The sequence below is a fragment of the Vulpes vulpes genome, chromosome 7, assembly GCF_048418805.1.
Source record: "Vulpes vulpes isolate BD-2025 chromosome 7, VulVul3, whole genome shotgun sequence".
Lineage (NCBI taxonomy): Eukaryota > Metazoa > Chordata > Mammalia > Carnivora > Canidae > Vulpes > Vulpes vulpes.
Genome location: NC_132786.1, coordinates 83,892,889 through 83,917,271, shown reverse-complemented (window position 1 = coordinate 83,917,271; position 24,383 = coordinate 83,892,889). Strand labels below are relative to the sequence as shown.

Genomic DNA, 24,383 nt, shown 5'->3' with positions numbered 1-24,383 from the left:
GCTCAAGTTCAGCAGACCTTTCAGTTGGTCAGTTAATCAGAGTTAAAACGAAAATATTTATACGTAGTGTGTGCATATCTGTTTACATGAATAGTGAATGTTTTAACTAAAATTGTATAATGGTACTTCATTTACCCATCTCTGATGTAGACCCAAAATCTTCTCATTTGAGTGGAGTTTTAACTTTTGGTTTTATGTGAGCCAAATCACACATAAATTGTCTAAAACTTCAAGTTTCAGTTTCTCTGTGATAAGGTAGGAACTTAAAGATAAATGCAAAACAATCCGTATATCAAATCACATTTAGTTACCTTCTATCCCCCAATTTTTATGAATTGTCTCATCTACTTTCAACAATCTATTTCATTTCATTAGTTTATTTACTTAACATAATTCCAGTAACAAATACAACTGGTAGAAAAAGGTTTGGGAAAAAAAATGCAATTAACTCAGCTACTAAAGCAGATTAATAAAAATTGGCCTCCTAAGGCAGAGCTTCTGAAGTACGTAATAGTTACTACATCATTGTATAGCGTAGTAGTGGTTAAAAGCAACAAGCTCTGCATTCCAAGAGACTTAAGTTTAAAACCTGGCTCTGCCACTTATTTTACAAAGCATCAATTTCCTCATCTATAAAACAGAGACAATAATAATACCTCTGTGGACTATTTTATCAATACCAAATAAGAAAAGGTAAGGGAAGTGATTAGTACAGTGCTTGACACAAAGAAAAGTTCAAAAAATGTTAAATATTACCACAACCATCAACACTATCACCACCATCAAGATTCAATTTTTAAAAGCTAAAAAATAAAAGCTTTCGTGAAAAAAAACCTAATTAAAATCTAATTTAGAATTACTGTACAGTCAGTCAATGCTGTCAAAGCTAACAGTGTCTCGCTGCTATTCACACTCTTACACGTGTCAATATTTCCATTCCTGTAGGAGTATAAGAAGCAAGCCATTCACAGCAGGAACACTTCTGATGGCCTTTTGTTTATATATTCTGTGCTCTTAACTGGCATATTATTCCACAGTCCTGCCTGTTAACTGACTGTTATTATAAGCTCCTAGAGAACAAATGCATTTCAAAAGCTCTTGGTATAACAAGTAACACAGCATCTCATGCAGATAAGGATTAAATAATACTTCATTCTTGTCTCATCATCTAGGAGTAAAGAGTCTGACACAGTTAACTTTCCTAAACAATTGGTGAAATTTCAGAACACCAAATAAAAAGAGAAAAATCCTTAAAATTTCTTAAAAAAAAAAACAACACTATTTATAGAGAATAAGAATAGCATCTGATCTGTCCTACAAGTGAAAGGCTAGAAAACAACTGAGCAATGCATTCCACTTTCTAAGGAAAAAATAATTTTTCCTTCAATCATAAGTATGGATTAAATTAACATCATTTCAAAATATGAAAATTGATCCCCCACATTTCCCATTTCAAAAAAAATTTTCAAAGAGATAACTGCAACAAAACCATAACAAACAAGACAAAGGAACATATTTTAAAAAAAGGAAACATTATAGAAATGACAGCAATTGAGTAGGACCTAAGAAAGGTGAAAAATGGGGCAGCCCAGGTGGCTCAGCGGTTTAGTGACGCCTTCAGCCCAGGGTGTGATCCTGGAGACCCGGGATCAAGTCCCATGTTGGACTCCCTGCATGGAGCCTGCTTCTCCCTCTGCCTGTGTCTCTGCCTCTCTCTCTCTCTCTCTCTCTCTCATGAAAAAATAAATAAAATCTTTATTAAAAGGTGAAAAATGTTCAATAAATTAAAACAAACACTAATGGATTTTTTTTAATTAATTTTTATTGGTGTTCAATTTACCAACATACAGAACAACACCCAGTGCTCATCCCGTCAAGTGTCCACCTCAGTGCCCGTCACCCATTCCCCTCCAACACCCGCCCTCCTCCCCCTCCACCACCCCTAGTTCGTTTCCCCGAGTTAGGAGTCTTTATGTTCTGTCTCCCTTCCTGATATTTCCCAACATTTCTTCTCCCTTCCTTTATATTCCCTTTCACTAATGGATTTTGATTTTCATGTAGACAAAGGATTACTTTTCTTTTTTTATAAGTCCAATCACTCTACTTAGTCCTACAGATAATATTTATATAATCATGATTTAGTAAATACAATTTCTATTAGGCTAATTTTTTTTAGAAGTAACCTACGGAGAAAACATCGAAGATTTAATTATAGCTGCAAAAAGAATATAAACGTTATAAACTTGACCAAGTAAAAATAAGTTTCACTAACATATCCTGGAAGACAGAAAAGTAAAAGAAAGTATACCAAATTCCTATCTCTTACTGGTATTTTAATATGAGGAGTAAACAGAGAATCAACAACTATCTACAAACTAATAAGCTGTGAAAGTGTTTTACTCCAGTGAGTAGGAAAGAGAATGGTAGGTAAGGCAGAAAGAAACTTCTTTTGTTTAAGACACTTTTGTTTAAATATTATGTTTTGCCATCAGTACATTTTACATTATTTCAAAATGGTGCTGCATGGGGGCAGGAGACATAGAAAAAAAATTAAAATAGAAGATAAGAAGTGCAGGCAGTTTGTGAATAGCATGCTGTCAATAATTTGGCTGATGCAAATGGCACAATAAGGACTCCAGATCTGCTTATGGGTCTAGCTAGCTGGCCTGGTGACCCAGCCAAAACACTTAACCACTCAAACACTATCCCAGGCAAGGTTCCTAGGTTCCCTGAACCCAAATAAAGACAGAGCATGAGGTCTTACTAGAAAGGAATCAAGGGCAACAGAAGAAGTATACATAGTTCCTAGTATTGTATTTTTTTCCATAAAGCTGTGTTCACTATTTTATGATTCAAAGAAGTTCTATAACCTACAATTTTTATTCAACTGATAAATTCATATTCTGAGGGGGAAAAAAAGGTATTTTGAAGATCATGAGCAATTAAATTAAGTGTCTATGCTAAAGTATAGTACTCAACAGATATTCCAGCTCTGGTGGTATATAAACTTTTCAATGCATAATCCAGAATGCTCTCAGATTCCCTCAAGTAGTTTATTTCAAATGAGATAAAAAACAATAAAGTAGTTTTGACTTTAAAAAATAACTTTTCTTAAAACTAATTTAGATAAGTTTCAAGTGAAAAATAAATTAAACGCTTCATTCACAGACACACTTTAAATAAACACACGCTGATTCCTATTCCCAGTGAATCCCAAATATATGACTCTGTCAATCAACTCAAGAAATGTCAAATAATGTAAAAATGTTCCCTGTCAGTTATAAAAGTGAACAAAACTGGTGCTACAGTATCTTTTATTAAAGATGTTGAAACACTGTTATCTCAAGGAAAATACAAGGTACTGAAGAGGTACAAGTTTTCTTTCAGTTTTCAATCAACAGGGGGCATCATATTACTTGGTACTTTATGTATTAAACTACCCAGTCATATAACTTGAGACCTACAGTCAAGGGCTGTTTATAAAGAAGGAAATACATGAATTCTGTTTTCCCTGCTACTAGAATCTTAAAAGTCAGCTCTCAGTTGCCCCATGTAATCTACTCCTAAGACCACAGGATCTCTGCCATCTACCAAAACCCTTATTTCCAATAAAAGAACAATGTTACTAGCAAAGAAAAGAGGAACATATGCTCTACATAGGAAAAATTAAGAAGTGGACAAGCAGGTACGTTGTGCACATGAACCTGCCTAAAAAAAAATTTTTTTAAGTTACACCAGAATCCAGAAATGCCCTGCATCAAGGATTGATCTCTTACAGACATTTCTAAAAGGAAAATACTTCATGATTCTCTAGTCATCATCAACAGAAATGAAAATAAATTTAAATGTTAAAGAAAATGAGAATATAAATAGTTGGTAATTAATTACGATTCCTATGATGACCAGACTGTCCAATCATTTTTCACTCTGATTCACACAGGTCCAAGCAAAGATTAAATCTTGCCTTTGGTTAAATTCCACAGCTCTAGGTAAATTAAATGAATTTTTAAAGTGTTGATGAATCATGTCTCAACAGTCCAAACCAGAGAGCTCAAAAGCAGGTTCAGTATTGTACTTAGAAGACCAGAGGAAAAAGAGCAAAAGGGAAAATAAATGCACAAAACCTTAAAAGTACATTCAATTAATAAAAACAGAAAAGGAAGTCAGAATAGAATTCCTTTCATTTTTTGGGCTCAATCTGACCCACATGTCAACTAAGTCTATCACTATATCTTCTATCCCATTAAGTACAAGAAGTGAGCTAATTTCTCATGCTCTCCCAAGTAGGAATAAAAGCGTAAAATAAAACAATTATTACTTTAAGTCACCATTATAGATCTTTTCAATTTCTTTTTTTTTTTTAAAGATTTTATTTATTTACTCATGAGGGACAGAGAGAGAGAGAGAGAGAGAGAGAGAGGCAGAGACATAGGCAGAGGGAGAAGCAGGCTCCATGCAGGGAGCCTGATGTGGGACTCAATCCCAGGTCTCCAGGATCATGCCCTGGGCTGAATGAGGCGCTAGACCGCTGAGCCACCGGGGCTGCCCAGATCTTTTCAATTTCAATCTTTTCACCAGCTTAGATAACTGTAGTTACAGCTCTTCCACATATCTCTATATACATTAATGAGAAAGTACTTAGAAACCACTTCATGCTACCTTTAAAAAGCCCAAATAAAAATTTCATTAAAAAATATTTTGTATAGTTAACTATCATCAACTAAGATAATTACTTTAGCATAGCCAACATTTCTAATTATTGAGAAAAAACAAAGTGCCAACACATGTCACCCACTACCTCAATTCCCTGCCATCAAATTTCCACACTCATACTTTCCTATTATAATAGAGGGTGACCTTTTCAAAGTCAACTCTACCCCTACAAAGCCTTAGCATAACATTATATTCTCTATTGTATTTTCAACCTCTCATTTTCCCATAGATTTTCAAATATGCAGATTTCCCCCTCAATTCCACATCCCCCCTCTATAAAATTTCTTCATCCTATACTTAGATGAAATTTATCTCCAAACTGTAATTTAATGCCAAATGAAATACTTTTACTTCAAGTAAATCTGTCCCAAGAAAGTCAGCTATGATTTCTCTGTTACAAATCCAACAGAGATTTTCAGTCCTCATTTTGCTTGTTATTTTGCAACAAAGACTTCATCATGATACCCATCATCTCCTATCTACCACCCACCCTCATCCCTTATCTTAACTAACTCCTATGCCCCTCCTTCAAGTCCTTCTTAGTTCTGACCCTGAAAGTAGTTACATCCCAATACTTCCTCAACGCCCGTCTCCCTAAAGCTCCATCCCACCATCCCCTACGCTTTCTTCAATTCAAGCCCTTCTTGATAGATTACTTAGATTATCTAGAAAACCAAGGATTTTAACGATTACATTATGTATAGTTCATCACTATTCAACCAATTCCAAAGCAAAGCACCTGGAATATAATAAGCACTCAGTAATGTATAACTGCCTGAATTATGTTCACCTAGTCATATATAAGCTGTTCTCACTGTAACTGATTTATCACTACAAAACAAAATAAATGCGTGCTATGTTTCTTCAAGACCCAGAAGGCCCTTGTTAGAAATTTTCAAATGCATTCCACATATTAGTGCTAATTCTCTATTTATTCAATCTAAAAAATCTAAATAACATAATCAAGTCTTTAATAGTGATAGTCACTCAGTGTTACAATGGATAAAAACAAAATATCGCTGGAATTATACAACTATGCATTTCCTAATCAAATAAAAAGTGTGTTCCTTCAGTATGCATGACCCTGAAGGAAAAAAAATACCATAAATATTTAAATAGCATTCCTAGTGGGAAAATAGATATCTCTTATCCTACATCTTGCAGAGACCCATGATGTGAGAGTATATTAGAAGAAAAAATTTTATTAAAGCTGTATTAATGTTTTGGTCTACCCTAATTCTTTTATTTTTCAGATACTAATAATCAACATCTACAATATGGGTGCATCATGCTCACTGACTATCAGAATTTCCATACAGGAGAGATCGAGGAGCTATGTTCTAGGATAGGTATGAATTTCGTTTGAAACTAGATTTTCTTGACAAGCACACGATTTTACTTAGGTTGTATGTTTACTTGAGATGGTTTTACAGGAATGATAGAAATTATACCTGGGGATTGAGCCTCCCCAAGGAACTAACACCAGTAATCCAAAACCTTCATTTGAAGCAGACCAAAAACCCACTAATAAAGAAAAACTAATAGCAAAGGATGCCCTGGCCATTTTTACATTGTACATTTTATAAATAATTAAATAAAAGATATAACACATTAAATACATAATCACTTAAATATGACAAAGATGATTATTACATAAAATTAAACCACACTTAAATTTTCTTAAAGAATTCTTATCAGGGTAAGCCAAACACTTGAACCATCTGGTTCTGAAAAACAAACTGCAGTAACACTCTCAATATTTATAAGCTGGCAGAGTTAAGGAGGAAAAATTCCCAAGAGATGCAAGAGAAACGTAAATAGATAAATTTATTCTTCTCTACTACTCTATAAATTGTAAGGAATATGAAGAGTTTTAATGAGGTGAAAAGAAGGGGTATGATTATTAAAGTATCTGATCTTTCACGCCTTAAGAATTATTATTTATAACTTCATTGTACTGCCCACTTATGAACAAGAATGCTGAACTACAACACAGCACTTAACATTAATTTTCAATGTTCATTAACATTATGTTACACATCTCTTATGTTAAAAACTGACAACAGAGTCAGCTTTACAATTTTTATATTACCTTACCTTATGCAACTATAATGCTTAAAAGTGCTAGCGGCTTTCTGACATTCCAGGCACAACTGAATAGCTCCTGGATAGTCTTCCTCCTTAAGATAACAACAGAAGTCATTAGAAAGGAAACATTTTTCCTAAAGCCTCTAAAGAAACTGAATCTCCATTCATTCTCTATCCAAAAGTTCCAGAACCAGAAAATTTTAATTCCTCTTAAATAAAATTTAGGATACCAATGATAGATAAATAATGAAATATAAGGAGACCAAGCCTAAAACATATACATAGAAAAAATATTCTGTTCATTCATATGAACATAACAGCCATATGTTCATTCACAGTAACAGCCCTCTAAGACCATGACATGTGGAAAAAGCCTACACAAAATAATAAGCTGCTTCACAGAGAAGGTGTTCTTTAACTGTTAATATCTTTCAGTGATGTTTATATAAAAATGTTCCAAACCAGTATGAATTCCACTTGTAATCAACACTCAAGAGTTCTACCACCAAGAAATCAACAAATATTTTAAAATACAACCCTGCATGTGCCCATTCTCAACTGATCTTGGAAGTTAAGCAGGGTCAACCCTGGTTATTACTTGGATGGGAGAAAGTGAAATATTCATTAATACCTTGGAATGTCTTTATCATCTAAGCTGTAATTTAATGCCAAATGAAATTTTTATTTGCATTTCTCAAATCTAAGTTTAGAGGTACACAGTGATTACTGAAAATCATAAAAGATTTTTCTTATGGCTCATCTCTATAATTGGACAAATGCACTTCACACCAGTGGGGATGCTGAGATGATGACAAAGTACCTACCTGAAGGACCTCAAGTATTATGGGAAATATTATATTATGCTTTATAAAACAAGTACATAGAGAATGTTAAGAAAGCATCAAAAAGAAAACAGATGGCTCACTCAGAAAACCAATTAATATATGAGAGACCAAATGTAACTCAAATATGACATATTCCTTAACTCACCCCTATTTGTTTGATACAAAAGATAATTTTATTACTATTTGGGTGCAAATACAATCAACATCCTGAAGTTAACATTCCCACGTTGCTACAAAGTAAATATTTCCCCAGATAAATTTTTCTAAATGAAATATCATGTCAACAGAAAAATGCTCTAGAGCAAATAGCCCTACATGGCTCAAAATGTTCTTTATACCATGTAGCAATTTGAAAAAATACACTACTGACTGTTTTTCACTACAATTTTTCTATTTAATAGTACTAGGATCACAAAATTTCCAAACTTGGTTTTCTTACCTCAAGCATTTCACTTAAGCGCACATCGGTTCTTTGCTGGGGGGGGAAAAAAAAAGGTAAAATCCGTTTCAACCATAAAATTAGGTTTTAAATTTTAAATAGTAACCTGTATATACCAATGTTTTTATAGTTCTCAGAGATTTCAGAAGTCCAATCAGCAACTGACGTTTCCTTTGATTTGCAAGAAGGCCTAAACTAGCTTGAGTGAAACCTTCCTTGGCAATATTCAAGTGTCTGCAAAAAAACAGAAGAAATACTTAAATTTTTCTATTATATTAAGAACACTATTCACACAATTTAGGCAAGCGATGAGGTGGTGTCCTCAATTACTCTTAAAATCAGGGATTGTGACTACTATTTGACAAATTTATTCAACGGCTCAATCTCAACCAGCATTACTCAAAGCGTGGTGGGTGGACTGGTGCCAATCTTCAAACCATTACTGATCCATCAAAAGAAAAGTAAGAAATTGATAATAAGTATTAAAAAACCACTTAGAGCAAAAAAATGACATAATAATTTTATGTTTGATGAGTTAATAAAAACAATTGAGACTATATTCTCTATGTCTTTGGTTATTTTTTATTTTCTTAGTATTGTTTTTATTGCATTTTACAAAAATAGTCTGTAGTAAGTTGGAACTTAAAAAGAATAAAATCTGATCCTTATACTTTGAGAACCACTAATCTAAACAATATAAAAACAGTAATGTTAAAGCCATAATTAGATTTGCAGACATTTCATTTCACACATACCTTCTTAGTGCAGTTTTTAAATCATAATATATGTTCAGTTAATGAACAATATTCTAGAAACCATAGTCATAATAAAAAATCCATTATCAATGACAGTTTCACAATTTTTCTTGAAATGTTTTCCAGCTTAAAAAAACAAAATATTCATCAAATGCAATACCTCCTCCCATTTGTGCAGATAACAGCAGCTAATTGAAGACCTGTCTGCAATGAGGTAACTCTTTCAAGTTCCTATGGAAAAATTGGGTATAAGTTATTGTTGGAGGCATTTTATTTTTATTATTCATATGATACTCTAACAAAAATTTCAGTGGGTTTCAAAGAAAAGCCTGCTTGGAAAACAAAGCAACAAAGATACCCCAAATTGAAAGCTGCTGGTATATCTTTCACAAAATAATTTAAAATGACTGCTTTCAAATGATTTCCACAATGACATATGATAAAATATTTAGTCAGTATTGCTTATAAGGAAATCTAGACCCAACCTGCTTTATACAGGCATAAGCAAATACTAATAATATATCCATTAAAATGTTTCTACTCAACAGAACTTCAGAAGATAATCAAGGATATGACAAGTATGATTTCTGTTTGCTAAGATGCTTTGACAACAAACATCTTCATTTGAACACTGGCATGTATTTCAATAGATTTTGGAATCTCTGGTTTTCTGATGCAAAGACAGATTCAGCTCTAAGATTCTAATTTTATTATATTTTAAATACAGATTGTTATACTGCTATTGAGCAGTCATTATTAATAACCTACATGTTATAAAGCACAAAGAAGCAATTTTCACTGGGCCTTCTAAAGTTTGGAAAAATCAAAAAGATTACTTTTTTAAAAAGATTTTATCTATTCATTTAAGAGAGAGAAAGAGCAGGAGAGAGAACACAAGCCAGGGGGAGCGGCAGAGGGAAAGGTAGTAGCAGACTCCTAACTGAGCAGTGAGCCTGATGCGGGGCTCAATCTGAGAATCCTGACCTGAGCCAAAGGCAGTCGCTTAACTGACTGAGCCACTCAGGCATCCCAAGATTACTTTAGAATCAATTCTAAAGCCTCACTTCTTCTGTTTGGTAAATTCCCCCAAATGAGAGAGAAAAACATTTTGTATAGCCCCACACACCCACATCCCAAATAGAGTCAATATGTTGCTATAGAACTATAGACAAGAGAATGAATTACTTCAACAGTTTCAAGTGTAAGTCATTCAGGCATTTTAAAAATTTTACTATTAGAAATGACAAATATCATCCTACCTTTACATAAGCAGGCTGTTTTTCAAGGATTAAATCTGCTACTTTTTTAGAGACCTATAAAAAATGCAGTCAAACAAAGGAAGTAAAAGAAAAAGCCACATACTTCCTATTCCATTTTATATTGTGAATTTTTATAAGAATATTCCATAGGCCTTTCAATAACTTCTACAGCAGATATTTGTATGCTCTGGGCTATGAACTTGGTAAAAGAGATACAACAGAGAGCATAATACTTGGTCCTTAATAGAAACTCAATAAATGGTCATTATTACTGTTAATAATATGAAAATCATTTACTAACATACACAAAAGTATAAGATCTTTAAGGGCACAAAATTTACTCTTAAAAGATGAACCTCTAAGATAAATAATTAGTGAACTTATGGAGACAGTATCTGGGAAACAGAACTTCCTATACCCCTTTACATCCTTTATACCACATACAAACAGTAATTTGGCCCTCTACTTTTGAAAACTTGAAAATGTGTTTCTTGGGGGTTTTTTCTGGAATGCTATGAACATACCTGAGGTTTCCTTGGTCAATTCCATGAAAAATGTTAGTGTATGTAAGTTAGAATTGTAATGATTTTGAATATGAGGCTCTTACTTCACAGTTTCAGAGGCGCCTACTAGACTGCACTATGTGCCATCATGGCACATCCAAAGCATTTAGTGAATTTTTACTCAGGAAACTCAGTTAGTTGAGTTTCCCTTCCCCTTCCCCAAGCAACTGAGAACAAAGCAATACATACTATTCCATTAATCCTTCTATATTTTCTTAACTGCTTTGAATTTGTATAGATATGAATTTCATAGATGTATAGGCAGAAACTGATCTAATTTTACCAAAACTGGGTTTTCTACTTAAGTAGTCAATATAGTTGCTAGTCTGCACTGTGTCAGATAGTATACTAAGTGCTTTCCCTCCATTATCTCAATTAGTACTCCTGACAAACTATTAAAATGGGTGCCTCATTTCCCAGATGAATAATCTTACATACAGTAGTAACTGACCCACAGCCCCCACAGCAAGGCTGGGTTTCAAGTCCAGGCTTACCACATTCCAAAGGTCACTGTGCTATCTGGCCCGTGCGATGAGACTCATTCCCTAAAGAATACTACCACACATCAAGTACAGAGACAGATGGGTACATATGTAAACATGCTGAAACCAACAGAAGGCAAAAGATGCCATCATCCACCGAAATCTTGTTCTCCAAAAGCATGACAAACCTTTACCACACAACCCTCTACTGTGAAGTCCCTTCCCCACACCACTGCTGTTATGCCCAGAGAGATCCCAAGACCTACTGAGACCACTGAGTGTAATACAAAAGAAGAAGTATATATTCCTTTATTTGTCAAATGTTTTATTAAAAGTTACATCTTAAATTCAAACAGATAAGCTACTACTTCTCCTTAAGTATTAAAAAAATTAACAAGATCACATACTAACATTATTTAATCTTCTAAAGTATAGTCTGAGTTTTATGAAAGAAGCTCAACCTAATGCAAGGCAAATCACAGAATCACAGAATTTTACAGCATCTGAGAAAATGCAGGCCTAACCCATCACTTCACAGATTTAGCAAAGCTAAGTGACTTTCCCAATGCCACACAATTAATCAGTGACTACATTTGAGACATTCTAAATCTTAGCTCTCTCTTCTCTTTGGGCCTATTTCAACTAGAAATGGCCTTTATTCTGAGATAAGAAACTAGAGAAGGGAAGTCATACATGCATGATAAGGAGCCTAAAGTTACCTAGCAATCTAAAAAAAAAAAGTTCAAAAACCTTTGATCACATTCAGGATTCCAAAGAAAAAAACTCTAAGTTCTAGAAGCAAATCTATACCAAGGTAACATGAGGGAAACTGAAAAGGCATTCAATTCTTATATAAATGTATCGTTGAGTCTGAGTCATGTTAAATAATATTTGTTTAACATGTTAAGTTAAACCATAAAATCTGCAAACATTACACTTCCCCGCTGTTTCATTTATTTATGTCAGGAAGCAAGGTGTTTTTTACTTACTGCAGCTTGCTGTTGTTTCAATTTGTCTCTGTACTCCTCTAATTCTTGCAAGTTGAGGACGGGAGGGAGTTTCTAAAAATACCCATAAATGAAGAGTAGAAAATAGTTTACTTTGGTTTCATTTACCTGCACACCTCTGACTTATAAACTAGAATCTGTGTATGTAAAACAGGGTCACATCCCATTCCCATTCACTCCTTTTGGCCTCTCCACTTTCTCCACTAGACTTCAGACACAAAAGCTTACACATCTTTGTTGCCTAACCTTCTGATGCTCAAGTTCCATCCCTCACCCAGCCCTAAAGTACAGGGAAACGAGATAAAGTCCCATACCCTAACATCTCCCTCTACAAGCCACAGGTATAGCCCTACTTGTCTACAACAGAACTCAAAACACATTTCCCCTCTGAAGTACTATGACTAGTAACTAAGCACTATAGAGTGACAGTGACAGTTGCTGGAGTACATTCTTTCCACATAAGCTTTCGGAAAATAGGATAGGAAACTAACAAAAGTGCATACCACTGTGTAAACTGGAAACTCCAAGTTTCAGTTAACGGACTGATGAAACTTCAGAATGAGTGGGGGCTGACTGTGTATGTACTGCATGTAAAATATGCGTGCATACTGTATTTGCTTTAATCTAAAACCAGATTTTACTACTTCTTTGAATTTCTTATAAATTTAAAATACCAACACTTTAAACATCATGGCATAGAGGTCTTCATCATGGGTAAATAATTATGTAATGATACATTCATGATTAAAAGTCTCAAAATTTCCCTAAACATATAGACAATTTAAAATAACACAGAGGCAGCATACCAATATACTATATGCTAACAGTTAAAAAAAAATACATAAATGCTTTCTAGACCAATATTCTATAGTTGCACTTAATCTTATATTTTTTAGCAATAATTTCATGATTAAATAATATGAACAGCTTAATAAATCACTGTATGGTCATCATAAAGCAGTCCTAGTATTTTTTTAAAGCTATTTTCCAGGAAAGAAAGAAGGAAGGAATAAAAAAAGGAAGGATGGCAGGAATGAAGGACAAACACCCCAAAAAGCATTCAAATCTCATCCACAAATTCAGTCACTGAACAAGACAGAGTTTAAACAGGTTTTAATGAATTTTGTTTTACCTCCAGCTCATATTTAACAATATCAAATGAGTCCGTAGAAAAATATACTTGTTCAATACTATTAATTAGTTCTTGTTCAGCTTGAGGGTCACTAGGCTGTTCTCGAAGTTCTCGGAATTCCTCCTTAAAAAAAAAAAAAATCACAACTATAGTACTTGTACATTTTATAATTAATTCTACCCGTGTGGAAATAAATAATCACTGTCTTAACCCTCACACATCTCCTGGGAATCATTCTGAGCTAGGAGATCAACTGACAGAAAACAGGAAAGTTCATGGAAAATTAGGACTACTAAAACACTAAAAACTACTCATCTGTTGGAGAAAAAAAACTAGCAGTTTGGAGATTCAGGTTTTATTTTCAATTCTGTATGTGCCAACTGGTAGGTGAAAGAACTTAGAAGTTTAACAAAAGGAAAAAAAGAATTTAACAAAAGTTTAACAGTTATGTAATTAGCTATCATACATAATACATACTACATATATACATATTTTCATAATTTAACATTCTAAAATCTTCCTCAGCACAGATAACCAGGGAATATCTCAATGGCTTGTGGGTCACAATCAATACTGAGACCCTGAGCAGAGCAGACATCCATCCTTCCTTGTGCTAGAAATCTCACTGCTAGACTAAGAAATACTGGCTCCAGATATGATTCACAAGTTTAGCTCTGTAATCCTATGAGGCTTCCTTCAAAGTGTGCTGATACTGCAATTAATGATCTGATTATGAATCTAAAGCTCTGTATTTGATAAAATGTTTTCTTTCTAATGATACAGAATGGGGCTTCTATGGATTTACACAACTAAAAAGAGCTTGAGAGACAAATCCCTACCCTTAATGTCAGCATACTTATCCTATGTAATTTCACTGCATAATTGGATAAACCTTCAGTTAAATGGGAAATATCATTAATTCAGATTCTCTCTGCCATACTAATTAATCAACACATTATTATAGACATATAATAATTTAGTCCTTTGATTTTTTATTCATATTAATCTCAAATACATTTAAGAACACAAAAGAAATTCATATTTAAAATAATTTTACAGTGATTAAAATAATACTTAACAAAAATCCTTAATAAATCATTATTAATTAAATACTGCAAAATTATGTCAATTAGAGTACATTATTTTGCAAACAGAAATACTCTAGATTATTTTATTGCAGGGCATAGGTTTTCATTTATAAAAAAGAAACTAGCTTATACATCTTTTAGACTTTAATTTATAACTTAAATATGTAAAATTATTAATTATAAGATTATCTCCTCTTAGATTCAAGCTAAAAGAAAATATTAGAGCAATAAATCTGAAACTCAAGAGAATAGTTAACTGTTTATATTTAAAATTCTAATAAATTTAAAAGAGAAAGCAAAGTCACACAAAAATGAAATCTGCATAAATAATTAAAATAGCATAGGAAAGAAAATGCCTCTTTTGTACCAGAACTCAACTTATAAAATATATTAACAACAACAAAAAAAAAGTGTAAGATACAGTAATCAGTGATTTAGCATGCAATCCAAAAGAGTAAAGTAAGAAATCCAGCATCCTATAGTGGGAGCTGCATTCCTGTTGGGGGGCTGGCATGGTTATGGACAATACACATACTAATCTGCACCCTAGACAGTGGTACTGAGGAACAGACTTGGATTAAAACCACGCTACTTACAGAAAGGTTTTCAATGAGGCTACTCATGGGCAACCTCCAAGCATTTAATAAGAATTTGAAATGAGTGAGACACGGAAAACGAGATCAGAAATTCCTGGCAATCTCCCTCCCTAAGAGTCTACAGGCATCTGAAATAGCAGTTTCAGACTCTGCAAGCTGAGGCAGGGAAAGAGACCCAGATGAGGAGATGGCAATGTTGCCTCCCGAGGAATTTCACAGCACCACTAACAAACAAATGTAGTTGGTACCGTTCAAAAAAAGAAAAAAATTGAAGATTCATAAAAATTGCTAAGACTGAAAATATCAAGGACAAAGTCAAGCAAAAAATTCAAATAGACTGCAATGAATGAACACTCCAATCTTAAATGTATAAATGCCAATGACATATAACTCCACACTGAGGTTTTTCATATACTACCTAATTAATTGATCTAAAGGTAAAGACCCTTAGATTTTAGTTGTGACACTGGTATTAACACAGTCTCTCTGTGCCTCCTTTTTTTCACCTATAAAGGACATTTACACAAACACTGCCCCCACCATCACACACAAAATGACAGTGAAACAAATATCTAAAGTTATTAAGAATGTCAAAGGGAAAACATGATTTCATTTATAAATATCTCATAGGTGTACATTTCACAAAAGTAATGAATCTGTAAAAAGAGTACAATCTGTATATTTATATAAAAGGTCAAGTGCCATTCCTTCTTGGAGAACTAAGCAATTATATCAGAAAGCAGACTATCCCGTATAATTTCAAAGAATGGACACATAACACCTGACACTCTAAGTAACCTAGACTAAGAAGAAGGATAAAACCAAGAAAGGCAGAAAAAGAAACATAGCACACAAAGTAGAATTCAATCCAAAACAAATCCCCAAAACTATATCCCTATAGAATGCCCTCTCCTTCCAGACAACTTAGTGGCTTCCTGTGTGAAAATATGCATTTGAACTCATTCAGACAAACTTCATTCTAACTAGGTCCTGATCACCTTGTTCCTTTTACTCCCACTGCACCTGAAGGCTAGAAGACTCTGCTTGTACCTGATCATTCTCTGCATGTCTTGCTAATGTTAGCATGGCCTGCTCAATCCCATCACACACATTCTGAGAACTGAGATTTCTCCATAATTATGCGCTGTAGTGCCAAGGCACGTTGTAGATAACAATCACTGATCTAACTAAAAATTAATTTACACAGTGAACTGTATGAAAATAAGAACAAAAAAAAAGGAAAAGACCATATGTTGCCTTGATAGTCAAAACTTCCCACAAACTCTTAATAAAAGATCTTTCTTCTAACTAGAAATAACAACAAATGTTAAATAATTTTAGAGACATATTAAGCATGTAAATTAGAAAAATAAACAGAAAGTGCAAGACTGTATATTCTTACCACAATTATTCCATAATTTTGCCATTATATAAACTGGTTTCCTAGAATTGGAGATGGATAAAAATATGTAATTCTTCACCTAAAACCAACTTTGCAAGCCAATATATATGTATGAGGCAAAATTTTACATAAACAAAATGAACAAAAGATTTCCTGCAATAAAATTTAAAAGGCAAAATCAGGGGACCAGAATAACAAATGAAATTCCTTATACCATATTAAAATATGTGATTTCTTTTAAAGTTACAATAGTATTCGATAAGCTAAGTTTGAGAATAAAATATTTCAGTCTTACAGACTATTATAACAATTCTTTAAAGGATTTTATTTTATAGTACATTTTAAGTCACATAGTAACTCATAAATACATATTAGACTAGTATAAATGCTCTATAAAACTTGAAAATCCAGAGATTATATACCAAAACTATAGACCATCAAAATTCGCCACAACTTGCCCATTAGTGGTAATCAATTACATTTAAAGAACTACATTGCTCACTCCCAAATTAAAACTGAAGAAACGGGCAGCCCTGGTGGCTCAGCGGTTTAGCACCACCTTCAGCCCAGGGTGTGATCCTGGAGACCAGGAGTGCCACGTCAGGCTCCCTGCATGGAGCCTGCTTCTCCCTCTGATTCTCCCTCTCCTGTGTCTCTGCCTCTCTCTGTGTGTCTCTCATGAATAAATAAATAAAACCTTTAAATAAATAAATAAATAAATAAACTGAAGAAAAAATATAATTAAAGTAATGAACTTAACGGGAAAGGGGATAAGAAAATACAGTGGCAAAAAAGAACAAGTCCTTCTTCTATACTATCATTAGGAAATAACCTGCCTACTTTCAAAGTTCCATTACCATACCTTTCTCAATCAAGTCACGTATTTCAATTTAACATTTTTTTAAAAATTCCCACTACGTAAGAATTCCCTATACTAAGTCATACAGAAACAAAGCTAAGTAAAAAAAAACAAACAAACTAGCTGCTAAAGTAAGGAGAGGTCAGATGCATAAGCAATCCCCTGGAAGGCGGCACATTCAGGAGAACACACAAATCCTAGGGCACCAAAGGGCACGGAGTTCACATTTGATGGAAAAGGTGCCATTTCGGGAAGAGACAGTATGTGAAATTTCAAGTCTTAGAAATTTGGGGAAATAAGGTAGCATATACAAAGCAAAACACAAATAAAAACTGTAGCAGGAAAGCACAGAACAGGTTAAATGGCAGAGGGTGGTTTCCCAGGGTGGAAAAATGTCAGGGGAGCATCTACATGTACGTCAAGAGGCAATAAAATCCAACAATTGAGATTTTTTTTTAATACAATATATTTTTATATATCCTAGAATATTTTGCCTTTACTAAAAATAAGATATCTTAACACATATCACTATGCCAGATGCTGTATCAAAAAAGTAAGCATAAATATTCAATATTTTCTTAACATAATAAACCGAGCAGGATTATTTTAGGAAAGGGGGAGAAAACAAAGAGGTTAGTCAATATTTTAGAGGCTGTCTTTTTCAGCAGTCACAATACACTGCAAGTTGCATCTAATTTTGCCTAGCCTATTTTCTTCCATTTTGATCATCTCTGGGATAAACCTATATGAACATAAATATCAAATGCACATCATAAATGTAACTTTATGAAAAATGAAGAAAAACAATCATAACAGAAAAAAACAATCATAACAGAAATTTGAGTAAACATCTTTGTTTTAGCCAAGCCATCTGTCCTCTCAACATAACAAAAGGTTCATGAGAACTGGGGATTCAAGTTTATAAAACAATTGGAGCCCTCAAGTGTAAGGTGTTTTTTTTTTAAGATTTTATTTATTTATTCATGAGAGTAACAGAGAGAGAGAGATTGGCAGAGACACAGGGAGAAGCAGGCCCCACACAGGGACCCCAACGTGGGACTCCATCCCGAGTCTCCAGGATCACACCCTGGGCAGAAGGCGGCACTAAACTGCTGAGCCACCTGGGCTGCCCAAGTGTAAGGTGTTATTAAACATTTCCAGTATATTTATGGTTTCTAAGGAACTAGGCTATAACTTTATACAGCTATTTCCCACTTAAGAGTTCATCTCTTAAGGGAATGTATTCAAGTTTAGAAGAAAAAAAAAAGGCCTAGGAATTCTGCATTTGACTACTACTTTTAAATTATACAAAATAACACACAAATTAAAAATACCCGGGATCCCTGGGTGGCTCAGAGGTTTGGCACCTGCCTTGAGCCCAGGGCGTGATCCTGGAGTCCTGGGATTGAGTCCCACATCCGGCTTCCTGCATGGAGCCTGCTTCTCCCTCTGCCTGTGTCTGCCTCTCTCTCTCTCTCTCTCTCTCTCTCTCTGTGTCTCTCATGAATAAATAAATATTTTTTAAAAAATTAATGAATAAATAAAATATTTTTTAAAAAATTAAAATATTAAAATATATTTTTAAAAATCTCTTTGTGTCTCTCATGAATAAATAAAATATTTTTTAAAAATTAAATTAAAATTGAACCCACTCAAGTTCAAATTTTTTAATTCTATTCACTTTCATAAGCATGAAAAGTGAGTAATGACAACTTCACAGTTCTCCTTACCATTATGAAACTCAATTTTCTCTTTAATTTTGAAAAGCAATTTAACCTAATTTTTAAACTCACAAGAAAGCTTGGAAACATAATCTTCAGTAGTAGGCTTTTTATTCAAACAAAAAGATGAATGCAAAATCTCCATTTCACAGGTCAAGTTTTAAAACCTCACAAAAAAATGTATAGAAAAAAATATGAAATGGAAATCAACTTCCATTTCTGTACTTAATTTATTAGACTACGGTTCACATTAACATACCTGAATGGCAAAATGCACTGTGTTGAGAGGTAATGAGGAAGAAAAAAAAGAAATTTTATTCTTATAAAGCATGAATTGGGGTTTACCAAGACAAATCTTATCAAAGGTTTTTTTTCTTACTGTTTGCATTTCTTCGTCAATCAACATAAAAAAGCTACTTTGTTATAATAAATTCTAAAAATAATTATAGTGTTATCAAAATTAATATTAGAGTTTTAAATGACAGCAAAAAATGTTTGGCTACCAAAATCTACACAGAGCTAGAAGGAAGAACAAAACCACAAAGTTTTCAATATCCAATCAGTATCATAAAAATCATAAATCACTGAACAAAAATAGGTTTTGTCTCCAAATGAAACAGGATTCAAGATCAGATACCCTAAAACCATACATATACCATATAAATTTTAATGAATTGCCAGATGTCGGATTATGTGGGGAAATGGTACATTTTCTTAAAATCCCATTAGAACAACAATAATGATCCATCAAAGCAGTCGGCTCATCATCCATTTGCGTTTGTGTATTTTAAATAAAACATAGCTTTTAAAGCCTACCTGGGGTTTCTGAGGGTTTTTTTCAGGCTTTCAGTGCCATCTAGTGGAATACTGGTGAGGTTACAATTTCAAGGGAGGTTTCTGTAAAGTGATTTATAGATTTTTCTAGAAGGTTATTAAAGTGGTATTATTTTAATCCAGCTTTATAAAACATTTAAGTGTTTGAAATAATGTATTTTAATGATTTTTTGCACAATAATAGCATTCCAAATACATACATATTTGTTTTTAAAGAAAAAGATCATGAATAAGAATTGATTTTATTCAGAAATATAGCTATTAACATATATTAAAAACACAAAATTAAAAAGCTAACCTTTCATATGTGATACTCTGCCAAATATTTTTATTTACTTCTCTTACTCGTTACATATATATATATATATATATTTTTTTTTAAGATTTTATTTATTTATTCATGAGAGACAGAGAGAGAAACAGGAAGACAGAGGAAGAAGTAGGCTCCCTGTGGGGAGCCTGATGCGAGACTTGATCCCAGGACCGTGGGATCATGCCCGGAGCCAAAGGCAGATGCCCAACTGCTGAGCCACCCAGATGTCCCTCAACAGTTATATCTTTAATAGGTATTTTTCTAAATGTATTTCTATGAACAGGAAAACATTAAAGATAACAGCTTTAGAGACATCAGGTTTTGTTTTTTTTTTTAAGCTATCTTTAAAAATTTCTCAACTTCAGTGAACAACATCAAGCTGCCTGCCACATGCCTGCCCATTTGGAGGCTAATATTAAAGAAAAGACACATCACAAACTGAAGTAAAAATCGAGAAGTCCAGCGTATAATCTGGATTTTTTTCCATCAGTTTTAAAAACATTTCATCAGACCCATCCTCCAAAAGAAGAAATACTATCTATTCTGAGAAAAGACATCACAACACCTTCAATACCGTATCTAGAAACCAAAGTCTTTCCCATACCTTCACCTTCCACATGCAATAAAATCTTCAGTCCTAAATTCTGCTCTTAGTCTCTCAAATTTAACCCTTCTTCATTTCCTACACTTTGTGCTCTCATCTTCTCCTTAATCAGGGAATTAAGACAACTTCCCTTCATTAAGCTGACCTCAATGCTTGAACCTAGCTCTCTTGACTCTTATTCCAGCATACTTTTCTCATATCTTGGTAAAGTTCTGAAAACAAAAAGCTTGTAGTTAGTGTGTGCTTTTAGGATTCTTTTTCATGCAGGCTAAGAAGTGAAGCCAAATCCATTTATCTTCACATTAGTATTTTACAAGCAAGAAAATATTCTGCGAAAACTCCCAGAACATTGTATATGAAAAGATATTCAATAAATATGTGTAGAATGCATTAAGTATACAAACAAAATACCTTCTCATATTTAGACAAATATATTTTCCAGTTTTGACTGCAACAGAGATTTCTTTTGTTCCCTTGGCCTATATTTTTCTTTAGTGAAAAGAATCAAAGGCCTAGCTAAACCAATCATGTAATAGCAAACCTAGCTGAATTCAATTTGTATTTATGAGTTAGTCAAATCAGGGCCTTAAAAAACAAACAAAAACACTTTATCTTTAAAGAATAATATCAGAAGGCAGTAGTCCAGAAAAATTACGACATTAATATTAGTACTCTTTTTTATCAGTCTCTTTTCATGACATATAACCATTATGGAAGAACTATGGGAAAGTGTTTAAAGTCAAGATATAGATTTATAAGATTCTGATTACTGACATTTTAATCAGGATTCAACACATACTCTTTTGAGTGCAATCTTAATAAGTTCTGTGACTACTAACCCTGTAGTATTTTGTGATTATTATGTAGCTATTGTGATTATTATATATTATAATAAATTTTGGTTTCAAGTTTTCATAAGTCTTATAAACAATTATGTAAAATAAAAACCTTTCATATAATTCAAAAAGTATAAATTTCTTTACAAAGATAACAAATTTAGTCAGTAAATACTGTATAGATTAATTTCTTATATCCTTACCTCAGCATAGAAATCCAATTAATTTGAAATATAACAGAATCCATTACCCGGGAATGAAATTTTAGGTCATCACTAACTCTTTATTCTTTCCCACAAAAACTGGCAATAAAACTTCAGAAATTTTTTCTACAACAGTTCCTGTGGTTTCCCTTTCTCCATTCTTGTCATCACGACCTCCACTTGGCCAAAAGTTCCCAAACACTGCCCCACACTGGAATCATGTGGGGATCTCTAACCACTGCTTGCTGACACCTGGCTCCACCCCACAAACTGTGACTTAATTAGAATGGGGGAGGCCCTGGTTATTAGTGATTCTAATATGCAGCAAAGTTTGTACACCATTGATGTTGCCTCTGAACAATTTAAGCTAAGATTTTCAAACTCTCTCAGTTTCCTTTTCTATAGAAAGTTCAGGAGAAAATCCTAATTTTTTTCTTTCTATTTTCTCCACCAAAATTCCTAATTTCCAGTATATGGATTATTATTTGACTCACATCTCTTAAAATGGGATACAGTATCATCCTGTCCATAAAATGCAGAAATTGTACCAAGACAATTTCTAAGGTTTCTTCCCACTCAAAATTTATATAGTTCTTTAAAAAAAAAATCAATCAATCAATAGTCCTTTCTGGATTCTCAAGCACACCTAACACCCTTCAGTTTTCCTTCATCATCTTCCTCTTTCTAGGAAGTCACATCACATGAAATTTGCCAATATTAGTTTATTTTTAACCTAAACAAACAGCCATTTCCCATAATTCATCCTAATATTTCCCTTCTATTTGTTCTTCATTATACCAGAACTTTAAAAAAAAGATTTGTTTGAGAGAGAAAGCACACAGGTGGGGAGACTTAGAGGAAGAGAGAGATGGAGGTGGGGAGAGAAAGAGAAAGAAAGATAGAGTATCTCCAAGAGACTTCCCACTAAGTGTGGAACCTGACTCAGGGCTCAATCCCATGACCCTGAGATCATGACCTGAGCTGAAATCAAGAGTCGGACACTTAACCAACTGAGCCATCCAGGCCCCCCATCCAGAACCTTTAACATAACACAACCCAAGCTAAACTATTTCCTTCTTGCAACATCCCTCCCCCCGAAATCTCAATTCCTTATTACAATGTAGACATTATGACAAGGGGAAAAAGAAATGGGTCCTTATCCTAAAGATCAAGGATGTCTTTTTTTATGTTCTATGTACATACACGTGAGTGAGGTAAAGCTATTAGATGAAGTTAACGTTTAAAAGTTTTGCTATAGGGCAGCCCGGGTGGCTCAGCGGTTTAGCGCCGCTTTCAGCCCTGGGCCAGATCCTGGAGTCCTGGGATCAAGTCCCACGTCAGGCTCCCTACATGGAGCCTGCTTCTCCCTCTGCCTGTGTCTCTGCTTCTCTCTTTCTCTCTCTCTCTCTCTCTGTGTGTGTGTGTCTGTGTGTGTGTCTCTCATAAATAAATAAATTTAAAAAATAAAAGTTTTGCTATACAAGTACTTACATTGACTACTTAAGTAGTATGAATTGGATTTGTTTCTTACTTTTTCATTAGAATATCAGGGGAACCCAAACTAAGACAGTGATGCATTTTTTTTATTGAGAGGTACAAATGACATGCAACATTAATTAGTTTCAGATGCACAACATAATGATTCAATATTTCTATATACTGCAACATGATCATCACAATAAATCTAGTCAACATCCATCACCAGACATACAGAATTTTTCTTCTTACATGAGAACTTTATACAGAATTTTTCTTCTTACATGAGAACTTTTAAGATCTATTTTCTCAGGAACTTGAAAGTATGCAAAACAGTATTATTAACTACAGTCACCATGCTGTATATTATATCCCAACGACTTATTTACTTTGTAACTGGAAGTTTATACTTTCCCCTTCACACATTTTGCCCCACCTCTCCTCGCTCACCTCTGATCGCCACCAATCTACTCTCTGTATCTATGCACTTGTTTCTTTTTTGTCTTGTTTAGTTTTTAGTAAAATCATATCGTATTTGATCATATGGTCTTTCTCTGACTTATTTAGCAAAACACCCTCAAGATCCATCCATATTGTCAGAAATGGCAAGAATGTATTCTTTTTTTTTTTTAAGATTTTATTTACTCATCAAAGACACAAAGAGAGAGGCAGAGACATAGGCAGAGAGAGAAGCAGGCTCCCTGTGGGGAGTTTGATGTGGGACTTAATCCCAGAACCACAGAATCATGAGCCAAAGGCAGATGCTCAACCACTTGAGCCACCCAGGTACTCCAGCAAGACTGTATTCCTGTGGCTGAGTAATATTACATTGTATGTATGTGTGTGCATGCCACATGCCCATATACACACACATTTTCTTTATCCATTCATCCATCTATGAACACTTAGGCTATCTCCATGTCTTGGCAGCTGTAAATAATGCTGCAATGAATGTGGGGGTGAATATACCTTTTCAACTTACTGTTTTCATTTTCTTTGTAAGTGGAATTGCTGGAACATACAGTAATTCTATTTTTTTTCTGTTAAACTGTACATATTATTATCTATTTTTAATTTTTTGAGGCACCTCCACGCTGTTTTCCAAGTGGCTATACCAATTTATATTCCACCAATAGCACACATGGGCTATTCCACATCCTCATTGACT

At 33.8% G+C, this 24,383-nt stretch overlaps 1 protein-coding gene across 6 annotated transcripts in view; it reads right to left on the bottom strand.

Moving 5' to 3' along the window:
* VPS50 (VPS50 subunit of EARP/GARPII complex) overlaps positions 1 to 24,383 on the bottom strand; it is a 133,244-nt gene that overhangs the window by 97,337 nt on the left and 11,524 nt on the right. For 4 of the 6 annotated variants that reach the window (XM_026003769.2, XM_072764276.1, XM_072764274.1 and 1 more), the window contains 7 exons: positions 13,284 to 13,406; positions 12,134 to 12,205; positions 10,100 to 10,153; positions 9,001 to 9,071; positions 8,202 to 8,319; positions 8,086 to 8,121; positions 6,811 to 6,893 (listed from right to left, as the gene is read on the bottom strand). In XM_026003769.2, the coding sequence (XP_025859554.1) occupies positions 6,811 to 6,893; positions 8,086 to 8,121; positions 8,202 to 8,319; positions 9,001 to 9,071; positions 10,100 to 10,153; positions 12,134 to 12,205; positions 13,284 to 13,406 (557 nt within the window). The remainder of the gene's footprint in view (positions 1 to 6,810; positions 6,894 to 8,085; positions 8,122 to 8,201; positions 8,320 to 9,000; positions 9,072 to 10,099; positions 10,154 to 12,133; positions 12,206 to 13,283; positions 13,407 to 24,383) is intronic. The other 2 variants (XM_072764272.1, XM_072764275.1) reach the window with 1 other exon arrangement.